At 44.3% G+C, this 15,332-nt stretch overlaps 1 protein-coding gene across 2 annotated transcripts; it reads right to left on the reverse strand.

Moving 5' to 3' along the window:
• Positions 1 to 591: 591 nt before the first annotated feature.
• On the reverse strand, positions 592 to 15,047 carry CTSE (cathepsin E). Of its 2 annotated transcripts, XM_005540624.3 has the most exons (9): positions 14,868 to 15,047; positions 14,060 to 14,216; positions 13,305 to 13,422; positions 12,202 to 12,320; positions 7,195 to 7,394; positions 5,029 to 5,151; positions 3,523 to 3,664; positions 3,323 to 3,421; positions 592 to 1,364 (listed from the first exon to the last, which is right to left on the reverse strand). In XM_005540624.3, the coding sequence occupies exons 1-9, from the start codon at positions 14,933 to 14,935 to the stop codon at positions 1,200 to 1,202; spliced, it is 1,191 nt and encodes a 396-aa protein (XP_005540681.3). In that variant the 5' UTR covers positions 14,936 to 15,047; the 3' UTR covers positions 592 to 1,199. The 2 variants fall into 2 exon arrangements, with proteins under 2 accessions (XP_005540681.3, XP_045251892.2); XM_045395957.3 differs by lacking the exon at positions 3,523 to 3,664 and having other exon boundaries at positions 1,027 to 1,364; positions 14,868 to 15,033.
• Positions 15,048 to 15,332: the final 285 nt, after the last annotated feature.

A 15,332-nucleotide genomic window follows, 5' to 3' on the forward strand; every position in this document is an offset into this window, starting at 1 on the left:
GGATTACAGACGTGAGCCACTACGCCTGGCCTAATTTTTGTATTTTTAGTAGAGATGGGGTTTCACCATGTAGGCCAGGATGGTCTCAATCTCTTGACCTCGTGATCCACCCACCTCGGCCTCCCAAAGTGCTGGGATTACAAGCGTGAGCGACTGCACCCGGCCCATTTCTTTAATAGAAGAATTCCAACAAACAAATGCCAAAGGGATAGCAGAATTAGAAAAAGCCCTGTTCTACAACCCCTAATTATAGCACGGATCTCAGCAATGATCATCAACGACCGCTGAAACGATCAGGTAAAATGCTGAACTTTGTAATGAATGATTGAAGCCAATAACTCCAAACCCACCCATCAGTCTTAACATCACCGATAGAGAGGCACCAGCATTATCTGCCTCCCGACGGGAGACCACAGGAAGTACCCAGTGCCATCTAGGAAGTATTTTTGCCACAAAACCAGACCTCCAGATCTAGCTACCATTTTATAGGAAAGATAAGTTCAGAGAACTATGTCAAATGACACCTTGGAATTTCAGCCAGGAACGTTTCATATGTGCTAAACTCCTTAGAAGGAAAGACACCTATAGACATTTCAAATAAATGCAATTTATAGGCCTTGCTTGAATCCTAATACAAACAATCCAACTATAAAAACAGCCAAACATTTGTGGGACAATGGGAGATGCTTGAATTCCAACTGTATATTTAAATTTAAGGATGTTAGAAATATTTATGTACAAAATGATGTAATGCTCGGAATTTGCTTCAGAATAATCCAGGTACAGCATGTGGAGCTGGAGGAGTGGGCAGCAGTGCAGATAAACAGGCCTGGCCGTGTGGATGGGTTGTCAGAGCTGAGTGGAGTTGCACAGGGATTTATTATACTATGATCTCTGCTTGTACGTATGTTTGGAGATTTTCATAATCAAATGTGAAAATTTTCTGATTTTCATAATCAAAAGTCAATAAAAAATATAGATATACAACTTAATTCCTCCATCATGACGGTGGTGGGAGTGGTGTGTATGTGTGAAATGTGTGTGTGTGTGTTCTCATGTTCTGTTTGGTCTTAATTCAAGTTGCAACCCTGGAAACAGCTACATTCTCTGGAAAATCACTTTTTACAGGTGTAAAGAATGCCCCAACCTAACAGATTCAAGGGGTGTCAGACAGGCAGGCACAGACACAAGGCCCCTCCTTAGGGGACTGCTGGGGCCAGTCCCACACGGTTATTACCACGGTCGAAGACCGAGTAAAACTTTCGAATGAAGACATCCCCCAGGATCCAGAGGGGCCCAGCTGGAGGGTGGATGTCAAGTCCTTGAAAGCCGCTGCTGCAGAACTGCATTCCATCCACGAAGTCCTGGGGTTGGAAAAAAGGATGCAAATGACATGGGAAAGAAGGAAGTAGTGCTCCCTGGCGGCTGCCTGTGTGGTGGTGGTGGCTGGCACTGGATGGCCTTGGACAGCTGGTGGGTTCCACCATTTTGGTCAGTGGGTTCTTCCTCCTGCTTCATATGTCCCTACCCTAGTTTTCTCAATAAATTGTTTGTCTACACAAGTCCATTCTTATGGGCCTGGGGTCTATGTTCTACAATTTTGAGAAGGGTTCATCTGTTATATACTTCCACCTGCCCCCACCACCATCATTTTACAACTGGGAAACCCTCGTTGCATGGCTAGAAGAGCAAAACGGTTGGCATTGGAAGACCTTGGTTTAAATTCTGGTTTCTTTGGTTTCTAGTGAAGCTCAGCTTGGTTTTTGTTAAGGGAGAGAAAGAACTCTGTTAGTGGCTACCCACTGCTATTTTCTTGTTGATGTTCTGGGAACAAACATTTGAGTGACCCCCTTTAGATGAGGCAAGTAGGCATCCCTTGTTCAAGAGAAGAGTGTCACGTTCTCCAATCTTAATTTTTAGTTTGGCAAAGACGTGCTCTACCAGGCAAGTGTGGCCTTTCCAACAATGACTTGAAATTTGAAGTTGCTGATGAGGGTGTGGGAAAATTTGCAGAGGGCTCAGGGAGACTTCTTGAGAGGAAGGACATGAAAAGTCAACGTTTTTACAGCAGTTTTGATGGATTGAGGTGACTCTGATTGAAATCTGCTGGTGAGAAAGAACCATGCATCATACTGGGAAAGAACCAGCACAAGACCTTGTGATCCACCTGCCTCGGCCTCCCAAAGTCCTGGGATTACAGGTGTGAGTCACCACACTCGGTCAGGTCATGATCTTCTAAAATGATCTTCTAAAGGAACCATGCACCGTACTGGGAAAGAACCACGCACCTCCCCTCCCCTGGCTTCTAGGAAACTCCCACTCTTTTTTGGGCTCTCCAGCACCTGGAGCACATCAGTGATTTCCACCTGGGCAGGGACTCAACTCACATTGGGGAAGGTGAGAGTGTGGGTGTGCTAGGGTGTTGATGGGCGTGTGGACTGATGAACAGGGCTCAGTCTAAATGTCTCACTGGTCCTCAGTGTGGTGTTCACAGTGGCAGCTCCAGAATCCCTATGTGGCAGGAGCTTAGGGGACTTACCATGAAGCTGTGTTTTAAAGCAAACATTTGTTTTTATTTGGATTGTCTGTTGGTAGCTTTGGGAAGGAGTTAATAGAGGCTTAGGGGTAGGACTGAAGCCCTCAGTCTCTATCTTAGAACCTCTCTTCTGATGCAGTTACCCTGATGCTGTCAGTGACTCTTGGAAAAATTAGTGTGTTGAAGTGTAGTGCCAAATACCTACAATGCTGGAAATTCAGACCAACTGTGGTGTGAAGTGCTCACAGGTGTCCAAAAGGTCCAGGAGTTCCCTTTCTACTTCACCCTACAAACTTGAGAATTTACTGCAACAAAAGACATTTTCTTGCTAGAGGAGGAATGTTAATTTGAATGTTAGGACAAATATAATCTTATTCTCCACTCCTCCCTGCAAACAGCTCATATCTTGAACCATTTATTTGACTCTCTGAGTCTCGATATTCTCACCTATAAAATGAGATAGTAATAGTTCCAGTCTGACCTGGTGGTAGAGGAGATTAAACTTTGTCAGTTGAAAAGTCCTACATGGCAATATCAGAAGACTTCCTTAAATGGCTTGCCCGAACTTTACTACTGCTTCACGGCAGAACTGGAAATTAGAACAAGCCCCGTGGTCTTTCCATCACAGGCAGCTGTGTCCCTCCCAGAGGGAATGCCACCTCAGAGCAGAACAATGCAGGGCGGGGCTTAGGGTAAAGTCGGGCAAAGTGCAGGCGACTGAAAAGGGGAAGTGGTAGGCAAGTGGGGAGGGCCTTGTGGCCTGCAGAATAAGGAAATAGTTCTTACCAGCAGGGTGTAGGCAGTTGGGCTGAGGGTGTAGGGGACTCCGTTGATGGTGAAGGTGACATCCGGCATGACATTAAGGTTGGCACACTCCACAGCATACTAAAACCCAATACGGAGGATCTGTTTAGAGCCTTCCCACCTCCCAAGAGAAGGCCTGGCTCTCCTGCCCCCACCATTCCCTTCCCCAGGCAGGCACTCACTTCTCCATCCACGGGGGCTGCCCCGATGGCATTTTGCAGCTGCTTAATCTTGTCGGAAGGGCCAGTGATGAGGGAAGTCCCTGTGTCCACAATGGCCTGGCAGCCCTCAGAGCAGAACATCACAGTGCCTCCCACCTGGATGCTGAGGCGACAGAGTTGCAGTCAGCCCACCTTCCCTCCCCTGGCTCCTAGGAAACTCCCACTCTTTTGTGGGCTCTCCAGCACCTGGAGCACATTAATGATTTCCCCCCACCATATGAGTGTTCCTCAGTTGTTTTCTACTGAGATCCATAGGAAGAAATCTGTTTACTTCTTGACCCAGTGCACACACACACCCATTCATGCAATTGAGGTGCATTCTAGTATTTTCTACCACATTCCAATTCATCAAAAAATGTAGGTCATGATCTTATGATCTTATTTATTTATTTATTTATTTACTTATTTGAGATGGAGTCTCACTCTGTCACCTAGGCTGGAGTGCAGTGGCTCGGCCTCAGCTCACTGCAACCTTTGCCTCCCAGGTTCAAGTGATTCTCCTACCTCAGCTTCCCGAGTAACTGTGACTACAGGCGTGTGGCACCATGCCTGGCTAATTTTTGTATATTTAGTAGAGACAGTGTTTCACCATGTTGGCAAGGATGGTCTGAGTCTCTCAACCTTGTGATCCACCTGCCTCGTCCTCCCAAAGTCCTGGGATTACAGGTGTGAGCCACCATGCCTGGTCAGGATCTTCTAAAATGATGTCATGACCCATAAATAGGTGAATTCCTACAGTGTGAAAAACCCTCAATAGACAGTGAGCATTGAGACCTTTTATTTTTTGCATTCCTAATGCCTGATACCTTGCAGGAACTCAATCCTAGCTAAATTGAAACTTGAACTGCACTTTTCCAATTCCTGCATTGTCTAGCACGGCACTAGGTATGAGGCAGGCATGTAGTTCCACTTCCCCAATTGCTTCATGCCCGGATACTGTATATATTTCCCAGCTCAGTTTCAATGTAATCCCCTCCATGACGCACTGGAGGGTTCTTCAGATAGAAGCTGTCGTGCCTGCCTGCTGGACCACGTTGATGGCACCTCTCTTGGACCACTGACCACCTTCCATTTTATAGGATAGCGGTTTGGGTGCCTCTCATCTTCTGTACAAGTTTTTTGAGGGCAAGATCTGAATCCAATTCACCTGTGCAAACCCCCATGTTACTCATCCCTCGCCTTGTGTGTCAGTGTTGAAAGAACAAAGGGGAGCAGGCTGTGCGCTAGTATTGACTGTCTGTTGAATTAAAGGGACGCCACATGTACAAGGAAGGAAGCTTTGTCTGCTGCCCTGGTTACAGAGGTCCCTTCCTGCACACTTGCTCAGCACCTCCATACCTTCAACCACAGTAAGCTTCTGGCATCCTCTGCTAGCGACCAGTGGTTTTTCAGTTAATTCCGTTTGAGTTGTGCCTCTTTTGAGTACAGTACCCCTAGTACTGTAACTACTTCATGGGGAATACTCACTTATCCAGCGCAATCTGCCAGTAGCCTTGCTTGGTGACTGGGACCCAATTCAGGCTCCCAGAGAAATGGGAGTGGTCGTAGCCTCCGAAAATCAGCTCACTCCCCGCACCACCTTCTGGGTTACTACATGGAGAGAAATACAAACTGTCCAGGAAGGGCCACTGCAAAACTCTAGGGGTGAGTCTCAGCTAAGACACTTTGCTTCTTGGTCTCATACCAAGCAGCCAGGTAAGCAGAAACATCAGCCTTGGCTTTGAGACCAGGACTCTGACTACTGCAAGTGGATTGGTCTGGGCCTTTTTGACACAAGATTAGAAACAGCTCCCCTTGACCATTTGTGAATGTCCTTCTGCTTCTTGGATAAAAAGGTTAAGGAGTTGGGAAATGGGGCCAGCAGGTCTGTCATTCAGAACCAAGGCCAGGACCATCCTGGGTGGGTACACATTGTGTGACTTGAAGCAACCCCCAAAGACACCTTTTCCCAAGGTATCTTCCCCACTATGGTTGTGACAGCACCTGGTGTTTTTGTGTTCTTCACTCATTATGTTAAGGCAAAGAGGCCGATTTGAATGTATCATGACTTACTAGAGCTTGAACACTTATTTCCATTGGTATTGATATCTCAGATTATGTTCTGGAACCTAGCAAGCTTCTGGAGAAATCGGACCTAAGACAGATTCATTTTGAGGAGGAAAAGGATCAGAAAGATACAAAACTGAAATCAGGGTAGTAAAGAGGGAGAGAAGGGAATACCTGTAGGAATTTTAGGACAGTGGTTTTAGAGAGGGAGTGGGGAAAGGAACTCACATTTGTTGATTACCTTGGTGCAAGGCCCTGTACTGGGGATTTTGTCTATCTAAACTTATTTAACTCACATCAACCTAGTGGTCCGTGGAAGAAACTGAGCCTCAGTGAGATGAAGCAATGTAAGTGGCAGGATTCAAATTCAGGTCGGTCTGACTGCCAAGCCTCGATATTCCCCATTACAGCCCACTTTTCCCAGGCGACGGGAAAAGGAAGTTCTGCAAGGGGAAGCAGAAGTGTCTAGACAACCTGCCTCTCTCACTCACAGCTCTGCCTAGGCCTGGTACTGAGTGCTGTCATGCTGGAGAGGAAGCACAGCTTGATAGGGAAAATCCAGGACCCTCCATGTGGGAGAGGGGAATGAGAGGAATGGGCTTATGCTGAAACAGAGTGAGTGCAGGCCAGGTCTGACCTGGAAGCAGTCAGGAAGGTCAGAAATCACCTTCCTGTGTAAGGAGGAAGAGGAAATGACCCTCCAAGGATGCCGGGCAAGAGTGCCTAGAAACAACAAACATTGTTGTTGTTTTCCAACAACAATGCAATTTTTAAAAATTGTTGTAAAAATATGTAACATGAAATGTACTATCTTACCCATTTTTGAGTCTACAATTCAGTAGTGTTAAGTATGTGCACACTGTGTAAAATCCAGACCTTTCATTTTACAGAACTGGAGTTTTATACCCATTAGGCCATCAACAATGGTTTAAGAACTCCTCACTTCCCCTCCCCAGGCTCTGGCAACTGGCAGTCCACTTTCTGCCTGCGAATTTGACTACTCTAGGTACCTCACCTAAGTGGAATCATACAGTATTTGTCTTTTTATGACTAGCTTATTTCACTTCGCATTATGTCCTCAAGTTTCTTCTGTATTGTAGCGTATCTCAGAATTTTCTTCCTTTCTAAGACTGAATAATATCTGATTGTTTGGATATGCCACATTTTGTTTACTCATCCATCAGTATGCAATTATTTCATTGTCAGCTTAACTTTTCATTTGTTTCTGCCTGCTCCTCCTGCAGGTGCTGTCGTTCTTGTTTCACTGTGTCCCCAGTGTGAGCATCATACTCAGCATATAATAGGAGCTTGATATTTAGTGACAGCATCAATGAAGAACCAATCCCAGAGATTCCTTAAATTTAAGCCAGTGTAGTAGAGTTTACAAAGTGCTTTCACAACTACTTGATGAAGCAAATCCCATTTCCTCAATATTCAGAGAGGTTAAATGTTTTGACTAAGATCACACAGCTGATAATAGACCAAGCTAAAGACCCAAATCAGGTCTTTTGACGGCTAAGTCAAGAGCACGTGTTGTCTCCCTATAGTTATAACTGACTTTAACCTCACAGTCTTGATGGGTCTTACCTGCTCATGTAGACAGAAAACATTGGCAAGTCCACCAGGTTCTGAGCCATCATGTTGTCAAACACTGGAGTCACTCCTCCCACAGCCAAGGAGGGGTATCCCAGGCCCAGAATTCCATCAAACTCTGCATCCACAAAGGTCTGGCCTGGCTCTGTGACACTTTCTCCAAACTGCTGGCCAACCACAGTCAGTCCTTCCACCTGGCAGGAGAAAGCCCACAGGAAAATGGCACAGGGGATTGCTGGCAAAGAGTTTGATTCCTGGATTCTCCTCTGTCTTGAAGTTAATTCTTCTCCTTCCCAACTTTCCTTGACTAAATAAGCACAAAGATGCTTGCTATATTCTCAAGAAACAGAACATTCCAAAACCTCAAAGGCCCTCATGCACCTGCCAATCATTGCGCTCCTACTCAAGAAGAGCCAGTCTCCTGACTTCTAATAGCGTATATTGGTTTTGCCTATTTTTTGGATTTATATAAATGGAATCATCCCATATGAACGCTTTGGTATCTGGCTTCTGTCACTCAACATTGTGCTTATTGCACACTGTTTTTTTGTAACTTGTTTCAGAAAATTTTGCCTCCCCTAAGATTTTGAAAACATTTTCCCATGTTTTCTTCTAAAAGCTTTATTGTTTACCTTTCACATTGAGATCTGGAGTCTATCTGAAATGTGGCAATGTGTAAGGTAGGAGTCAAGATTTATTTTTTTCTATCTGGATATTCATATGACCTGGCACTACTTAATAAATATACCACCATTTCCTCCACTTACTGCAGTGTCATGTTCAACATAAATCAGATGACTGTGTGGATAGGTTTTGTATTTTCTGTTCTGTTCCATTTGTATATTTTTAAAATTCTGTGCCAACACCACACATCTACATTGCTGTAACTTTATAATAAATCTTAATATTTACCAGTGTTTTTCTTCAGCAAGGTTGTTTTGGTGTATTACACATCCATATAAATGTTAGAATCAGTTTGTTAATTTCTAAGAAAAAGTGCTCTTGTTTTAATTGGAATAAAATTGGTTCTATAGATCAATTGGAAAAAATTTGACTTTTAAATAAAACAGAGTCATTCAATCTATGAGCATGGTTTAGTTTTCAATACAGGTCTTCTTTTAATTTTATTCAGTAACATTTGTGATTTTTATGCAAGTCTTTTACTTTTATTTAGTAAAGTTTTCTATTATCAGAGTAGAGTTCTTGCACATTTTTTGGTTAAATTTGCTTCAAAGTAGCTATGGTTTTGATGGTGTTATAGTGTCATTAAAAATCTATTTGCCATTTGTTTTACTTGCTACAGGTTGAGCATCACAAATCTGAAAATCTGAAACTGAAGTGCTTCAAAATCCAAAGCTTTTTGAGTGCCAAAAGAAAACGCTAAAAGAAAATGCTCACTGGAGTACTACAGATTATGGATTTTCAGATTTGAGATACTAAACTGGTAGGTGTAATGCAAATATTTCAAAATCTGAAAAAATTTGAAACCTAAAAGACTTCCGGTCCCAAATATTTGTGATAAGGATCCACAACCTGTATATATAAATCCAAATGATTTTTCTTTGAGACGGAGTCTCATTCTGTCACCCGGCCTGGAGTGCCGTGGCATGATCTCGGTTCTACTGCAACCTCCGCCTCCTGGGTTCAAGCAATTCTTCTGCCTCAGCCTCCTGAGTAACTGGGACTACAGGTGTGCGCCACCACGCCTGGCTAATTTTTGTATTTTTAGTAAAGATGGGGTCTCTCCATGTTGGTCAGGCTGGTCTCAAACTCCTGACCTTATGATCCACCTGTCTCAGCCTCCCAAAGTGCTGGGATTACAGGCGTGAGCCACCATGCCTGGCCCTAAATGATTTTTTTATGTTGACCTCATATCCAGCAACTTTGCTAAGTTCACATATTAATCCCAATATCCTTTCTGTAGATATTTTTGGATTTTCTACTTAAGGAATCTTGTCATACATTAATAACAACAGTGTTATTTCTTCCTTTTCCATCTTAATGTTCTTCGTTTCTTTTTTTCTTGTTGCACTGGCTAGGATTTTCAGTACAATGTGGAATAGAAGTGGTGAGATTGAGTGTCCTTGTCTCATTATTGATCGTATGGAGAAGTCTCTCGACAATTCACCATTAAGTATAAAGTTTGCTGTGGGCTTCTTTGTAGATGAAGCCCTTCATCTTTCTCAGATTAAGGGAGTTACTTTCTATTCCTAGTTTGCTAAGGGTTTTTCTTGAAGTCATGAATAGATGTTGAATGTTATTAATCTATTAATATAATCATATTGGTCATATGATTTCTCTCTTTTTATTCTGCTAAATGATAAATTCCTAGAAAGATGACCCTTGGTTAAGATGTATTATCTTTTTATACAACACAAGATTTTATTTGCTAGTATTTCATTTAGAACTTTTGCATCTACATTCATGAGAGAAAGATTGGTCTGTAATTTTATATTTTCTTTTGTTATAATGTCCTTTTCAAGTTTCATTATTAAAGTTGTGCTGGTTTCATAAAATGAGTTATAAAGTGTTTTTACTTTATCAAATATCTGGAAGAGTTTGTGAATTTTTTTTTTTTTTTTTTTTTTTTAGTGTTTAGAAGAATTTATCAGTGAGGCTTTTCTTTGTGGAGTTTTCTTTGTGGAAGGATTTTTTAATAACAGAGTATATCTTTAAAAGATTCACATTTTCTAACTTTTGTTTTTGCATCAGTTTTGGTATGCTGTATTTCTCAAGGCATTTGTTGATTTTTTGAAGATTGTAAAATTTATCAATATAAAATTATTCTTGATAACTTTAGGGTTCTCTTTCTCATTTCTAATACTGTTAAATTGTATTTTCTTTCTTTTTTCTTAATTAGTCATGTCAGAGGTTAACCAATTTTATTACTCTTGCAAAGAATTAATTCTTGGCTTTGTTAATTTCCTGTGTGATCTCTCTATTTCATTAATGTCCCATTCTACTCTTTATTATTTCCTTCCTTTTGATTTCTTTGGGTTTGATGTACTATTATTTGTTGATGGTTTGCTCATTTTCTTGTTATTTGTTTCTTGAAATAGGAACTTAGATAATTGATTATTAGCATTTCTATTAATAATACATGCATTTTAGGCTAAACGGTCCCTTTAAGGGCTGCATTAGCTTCATCTACACATTTTGGCATGTCCTATCTTTATTATGTCAGTCAGGGTTTGATAAGGAGAAGCAGAGCCATTAGGAGGTACTATAGATATAGATGAAACGATATGGATATAGATATTGATTATATGCAACTGTGGGTGCTAGTTAAACAGTGTACTTGTTTCTGGCCTGGTGCTGCAGCTGCTGTCTACAGTTTGCACAGCAGAAAGGGAAGATAGATGTCAAGTGGGAGAAAAAGGGCCAGTTGGAACCCATGAGTGTGAGGGTGGACTGGAACCCTCATTGTTCTCTCCCTGCCCCCAAGTCTCCATCCTCAATGATGGGGATGTTCTGCAGCAAAATCTGATGATTCTTTATAGAGGTAAGTGCACACCTGGCCCTGGAGCCAGAAAAACTGAGGGAAGGAGCAGTGCAACTGACATTGCTGTGGGCTTGGCTGCTGCCCTACATCAGCCAGGTGAGCCAACAGATAGGTGACAAGCTATAGGCGCGAATTCCCCTTTCTATTCTATTTCAGTGCCTTCCCTGCATCTCAGAGGTTATTGTGATGATCAGTTTGGGATGTAGCCTTCTAAATAGTTATTTGTACTTTTATATATATATTATGTGTAATTAGATATATAATGTATATGTATATGTCATAATATATATAATTTTACAGATCATATAATATATACACATTACATATATGATATGTTGTTAATATATAATAGATTAGTATATTATATTATATATTAATATACACAACATATTAATATATAACACATAATATACTATTAATATAATACATTATATCACTTATAATATATAATTAATATTATATAACATATTAATATAATGTATTACATATCATATTAAGTATATAATATATAACATATTATATAATAAAATTATGCAATTATTATAGACTATATCTAATATGTATCTATATAAAATATACAGATGGATATATACAGTATACTATATATTATATATTCGTACATACGGATATTATATATTATATATGTAATGTGTGTATGCACACACACACAGATAGTTCCAATAGAAAATGCAGTGCATTGTTTTATCTGTATGATATTTTTACATAGATGGTGTTTTTCTGCTTCTGGCATTCTTTCAGCTGATAATATGTCCTACTCCACCCACTCTAAGGGATGTTGATGAAAGCTGTGCCCTCCTGGCCTTGGGAATACCCCCTCATGGACCAATGCTCACCAGGAATAGGTCAACCTCTGTTTCTCCCAAGGCCCAGGCATATATTGCTGTCTATAAGCCTGAAAAAGTACCTGGTTCTCTGTCCCCACATTTGTCTGATTCCCATAGTTCTAGGACCCATAGGACTTCAGAGGGAGTCAGAGGGTCAGAGGTCAGAGGGAGTTTGAGGAACAGCTCATGAGCTCAGCACTGAGTTCAGTTTGGGCCTTGGCCTTTGGACAACTGGGTTTCTGCCTTGGCTCTGTGACTGGGCTCTCATCTCAGACCTTGCCCCCTTATTTTACTGAGTCCAAACCTCGCCCGCTGACATGGGCTTCTTTATCCTTCAAGATGGCGACCTGGTCTTATCTCCTCAATGCCCTAGAGACTGGAGATCCAGCTGTGTACCCTGTCACCAGGCTTTGTGCACTGGGCAGTGCTTCCTGCCGGAGTCCCCCTACACTGTCCTCAACTAGGGCACAGCATGCTGTGCAGGCTGACCCACTGCTACCATCTCAGGTGGGGAGTGTTGGTCCCCCTTTCCCCTAGAAGTTAGTCCTAACCCCTGTTTTCACCCATTCCTGAGGCAGTTTTGAAACCCAAGACCTCTGAATAAGTCTCCCAAGTTTTTGGCCGAGACAGAAAAGATGAAGAACTTGCACTCACAGAGACTTGGTCGGCTCCAATGATCCCAGACAAGCTCCCAGTTCCATACTGAATGGAGAAAGATTGCCCCGGCTGGCTGTACGTGCTGGACTGGGAAGGCTGGAACCTGGTGTGCGTCTCTGGAAAGAAGTGCATCGCTCTTGCCTATGCCATCTGCTCACTGCCTGCATCCTCGCCCTGGTGCCACCCAGCCCCAGTGTGTCAGGGTCTCTTCCCTTAACTCTCAACACTGAGGGAGAGCCCCTAGAAGCCTGGTGATGCCCCTCCCTAGTGAGCAACTACATTTCCCTCTAGCTACAGATGTGGCCTAATTGGAAACCAAATAGCTGTCCCTGAGCAAACCTGATTGTCCACAATGACCTCATGAGGCACACCAAGATAAGTGCCATTTATCAGGCGCCAGCCACAGTCCCGGCCACCCGTTGTGGGTCAGAGGTTGGCCTTCAGAAGAAACTCAGGGGTAAACAATTGCCCCAGGAAATTACTCCCAACTTTTCTCCCAACCCGTGGACATCTCTAGCCTTGGGCTTTCCAGGGAGATTCTGTCTCTGGGACTTGTCCTGTGTCGAACAAGTCATCTTTCTGTAGCTCTTCTTTTCCAATCCTTGCTGAAACCTCCGAGTTACCTCTGGCCAAATGGACCCACCCATGCCATTGTGCCCCACCAGCCGCACCTCTGTGCACCAGGAGATAAGGCTACCAAGCCTCCTTGAAGCAAGCAGACTCTCTACACTAGAACCCAACTAACCTACCTGCTCAGAAATAACCAATTAAATTAAACTTTCCCCTACATTCCTTTGGGTGTTCCAAAGGAAGTGAGTCATTATGTCAAAGATTTCTCTTTTCAATGGCTTTCTTTCTATTAATTCTGATCTGTATGGAAGTTGCTCTCTTGGACAGCAGCCACATTTTAGTTCTTCCTTGGCCTTGCTCTATCTCTGCCGTAAGCAGTTCCAGGGCAGACTCAAAGATGGAGAGGGGAAGCTGGTGTGGCAGGGGTGGCCAGTTTCTGGAACCTAAGCCCTGCTTCCCCAGAGTATCAGGCTTGGCTTCCCAGGACTGGCCCCCAGACATTCTCTGCTGGTGCTCCTGGCCCCACTTACTGCAGGCTGGGCTGGTGCAGTACACAGAGGGGACCCAGAGATTGGAGGAGCCAGTGTCGAAGATGACAGTGAAGTTCTGTGGTGGGGAGCCAATGGAGATAGTGCCGAAGTATTCCATCTGCAAGGAAGAGTGAGAAGGAAAGCGGGTGTGGGTGGTGGCGAGGGACAAGGGTGCTCACCAGGAAGCCAAGCGAAAGCTCCCTGGGGCCAAAGCCTCGGGTACTACAGACTGGAGTTTACAGAGCCTAGGAAGTGGCAATGCTGGAAAATAAAAGGTAAAAGGAGCAGAGAAATGGCCATGAGTGAGGAAATCAAACCAAGCCTCTGGCTACGTCATTTGATTTTACTTGCATTAACCTGATTCTTATAAATACATTGTAGGAGAGGCAGTGGAGGAAGAACCACCTGTTTTACAGACTAGGGAACTAGGGCTGGGAGAGGTTAAGTAACTTGCCTAAGGGTACACAGCCAGTAAGCTGCCCAGCTGAGAAAAGCAGAAGCAGGGGCCTTCAGTGTGGGATGATGCTTTCACTCCCAGCCCTTTCCTTCTGCAGAGAGCTCTGACATTTGGGTACATTGGGGCCTGCTTAGCCAACTCCATGGCAACCCAGGGAATCAGTCCCCATGGATCATCCATCCAAGTGAAGAAATCCACAATGGCCTTCAGCGCTACTGATATGGCACTGGCCATGCCCTGATGCTGGGCCTTCCTCCAGCTCCCACCTCTCCCCAGCCCTGATCCCAGGAGGCCTCACATCCAAGTAGTTGATGAGGGGTTCATTGGCACTCTGGTCCATTGAGCAGGACTCGGTGAACTGGATCATGTCCAAATTCTGGGATTTCCAGAACTCAGAGAGCTGGCTCCGTGCCCGCAGCTTCTTCTTGAGGGACGGATGCCTCCTGAGGGGCACCCTGGAGACAAAGCCCAGTGTGAGGAGGAGATGTACTTCTACCTCCCTCTTCCCCCCGTTCCCATCCCATTTTCTCAGGGGCCAACTAGAGAAGACAGAGGGGGGGATCTGCAAGACAGCATGCAGGATCAGCGTCCTCTCTGCCATTCAGACTGCCCGGCCTCATCTCTGCCCTGGAGAGTCTTAGAATCTTAGAGTGGAAATGGCTCCCCTCCTGGAGCTGAGCTCTTTGAGATCTTCTAGGAAAATGGAAGATGTGGGGAGGTCTGCAGTTTTACACGAACATCACGAAGGGCTGATTTAAAGGGACAGAAAACTCTTGGAGGCAGTGATGGTCAGTCCCCTGGGGAAGTACTGGGGTGCTTTGAGCTACAAACCACAACTGCAGGTTTCTGCTCTTTTGTAACACAAGAAGCTCCCCGGGACTTGGGAAGACACCTCCATGGAGGTGGAGGCAGGAGGATGACTTGTTGAGGACTGGAGATGAAGGCCATACACCGGCAACCACTGGGTAAGCCTCTTCCATGCATTGATGCAAACCCTCAGCTTCTCCTCCTCTTCATCTCCCCGTCAGCTTTCCTATCCCAGAGCAGCCCTGAGCTGCAGGGCAGGGGTCTACCCAGCTGAACACAGTGCAGGGATGTCTCCTCACCTGTGAAGTGATCCTTGGGCCTCTCCCAGGTCCAGGAGCACCAGCAGCAAAAGAAGGAGCGTTTTCATTGTGGGTCCGACGGTCCGACCAGCAGCTTCTCCCTTGCCCCCTCCTTTCTTCTCTCCCCGAGGGCAGTGGGAACGGACTTTCCCTAACTCTCAGACCTACCCAGCCCAGTCTGAGGGCTGAATGATAAGGCCCTGGAGTCATTAGCCATGCCCAGAGTAAATACAGCATGTGGAACAGGGCGTTCCCCCTCCACCCCTCCGTCCCTTTCCCACCTACAAGAGGAGTGTGAGTCTGGGAGTAGAACTTGGGGGTCCGTGCATTCTCTATGAGCAAGAGGGTCCTCTGAGGCTTGGCTTCTCCCAGGGCCTTGGCACCTCCCCTGACCCCAAGAAACCCTGTGTTAATGAATCCAGAGGGCAGCACATCCCTGGCTGCCTGGAAGCGCCCACTGAGCTG

Source organism: Macaca fascicularis, chromosome 1 (assembly GCF_037993035.2).
Source record: "Macaca fascicularis isolate 582-1 chromosome 1, T2T-MFA8v1.1".
Taxonomy (NCBI): domain Eukaryota; kingdom Metazoa; phylum Chordata; class Mammalia; order Primates; family Cercopithecidae; genus Macaca; species Macaca fascicularis.

Excerpts from the sequence above, each read along its gene's own strand:
- CTSE (XM_005540624.3), bottom strand. The coding sequence starts at position 14,935 with ATGAAAACGCTCCTTCTTTTGCTGCTGGTGCTCCTGGACCTGGGAGAG. Across the intron at positions 13,423-14,059 it reads CCCTCATCAACTACTTGGAT|ATGGAATACTTCGGCACTAT; the intron begins GTGAGGCCTCCT and ends TCTTCCTTGCAG. Across the intron at positions 12,321-13,304 it reads CTGCACCAGCCCAGCCTGCA|AGACGCACACCAGGTTCCAG; the intron begins GTAAGTGGGGCC and ends ACTTCTTTCCAG.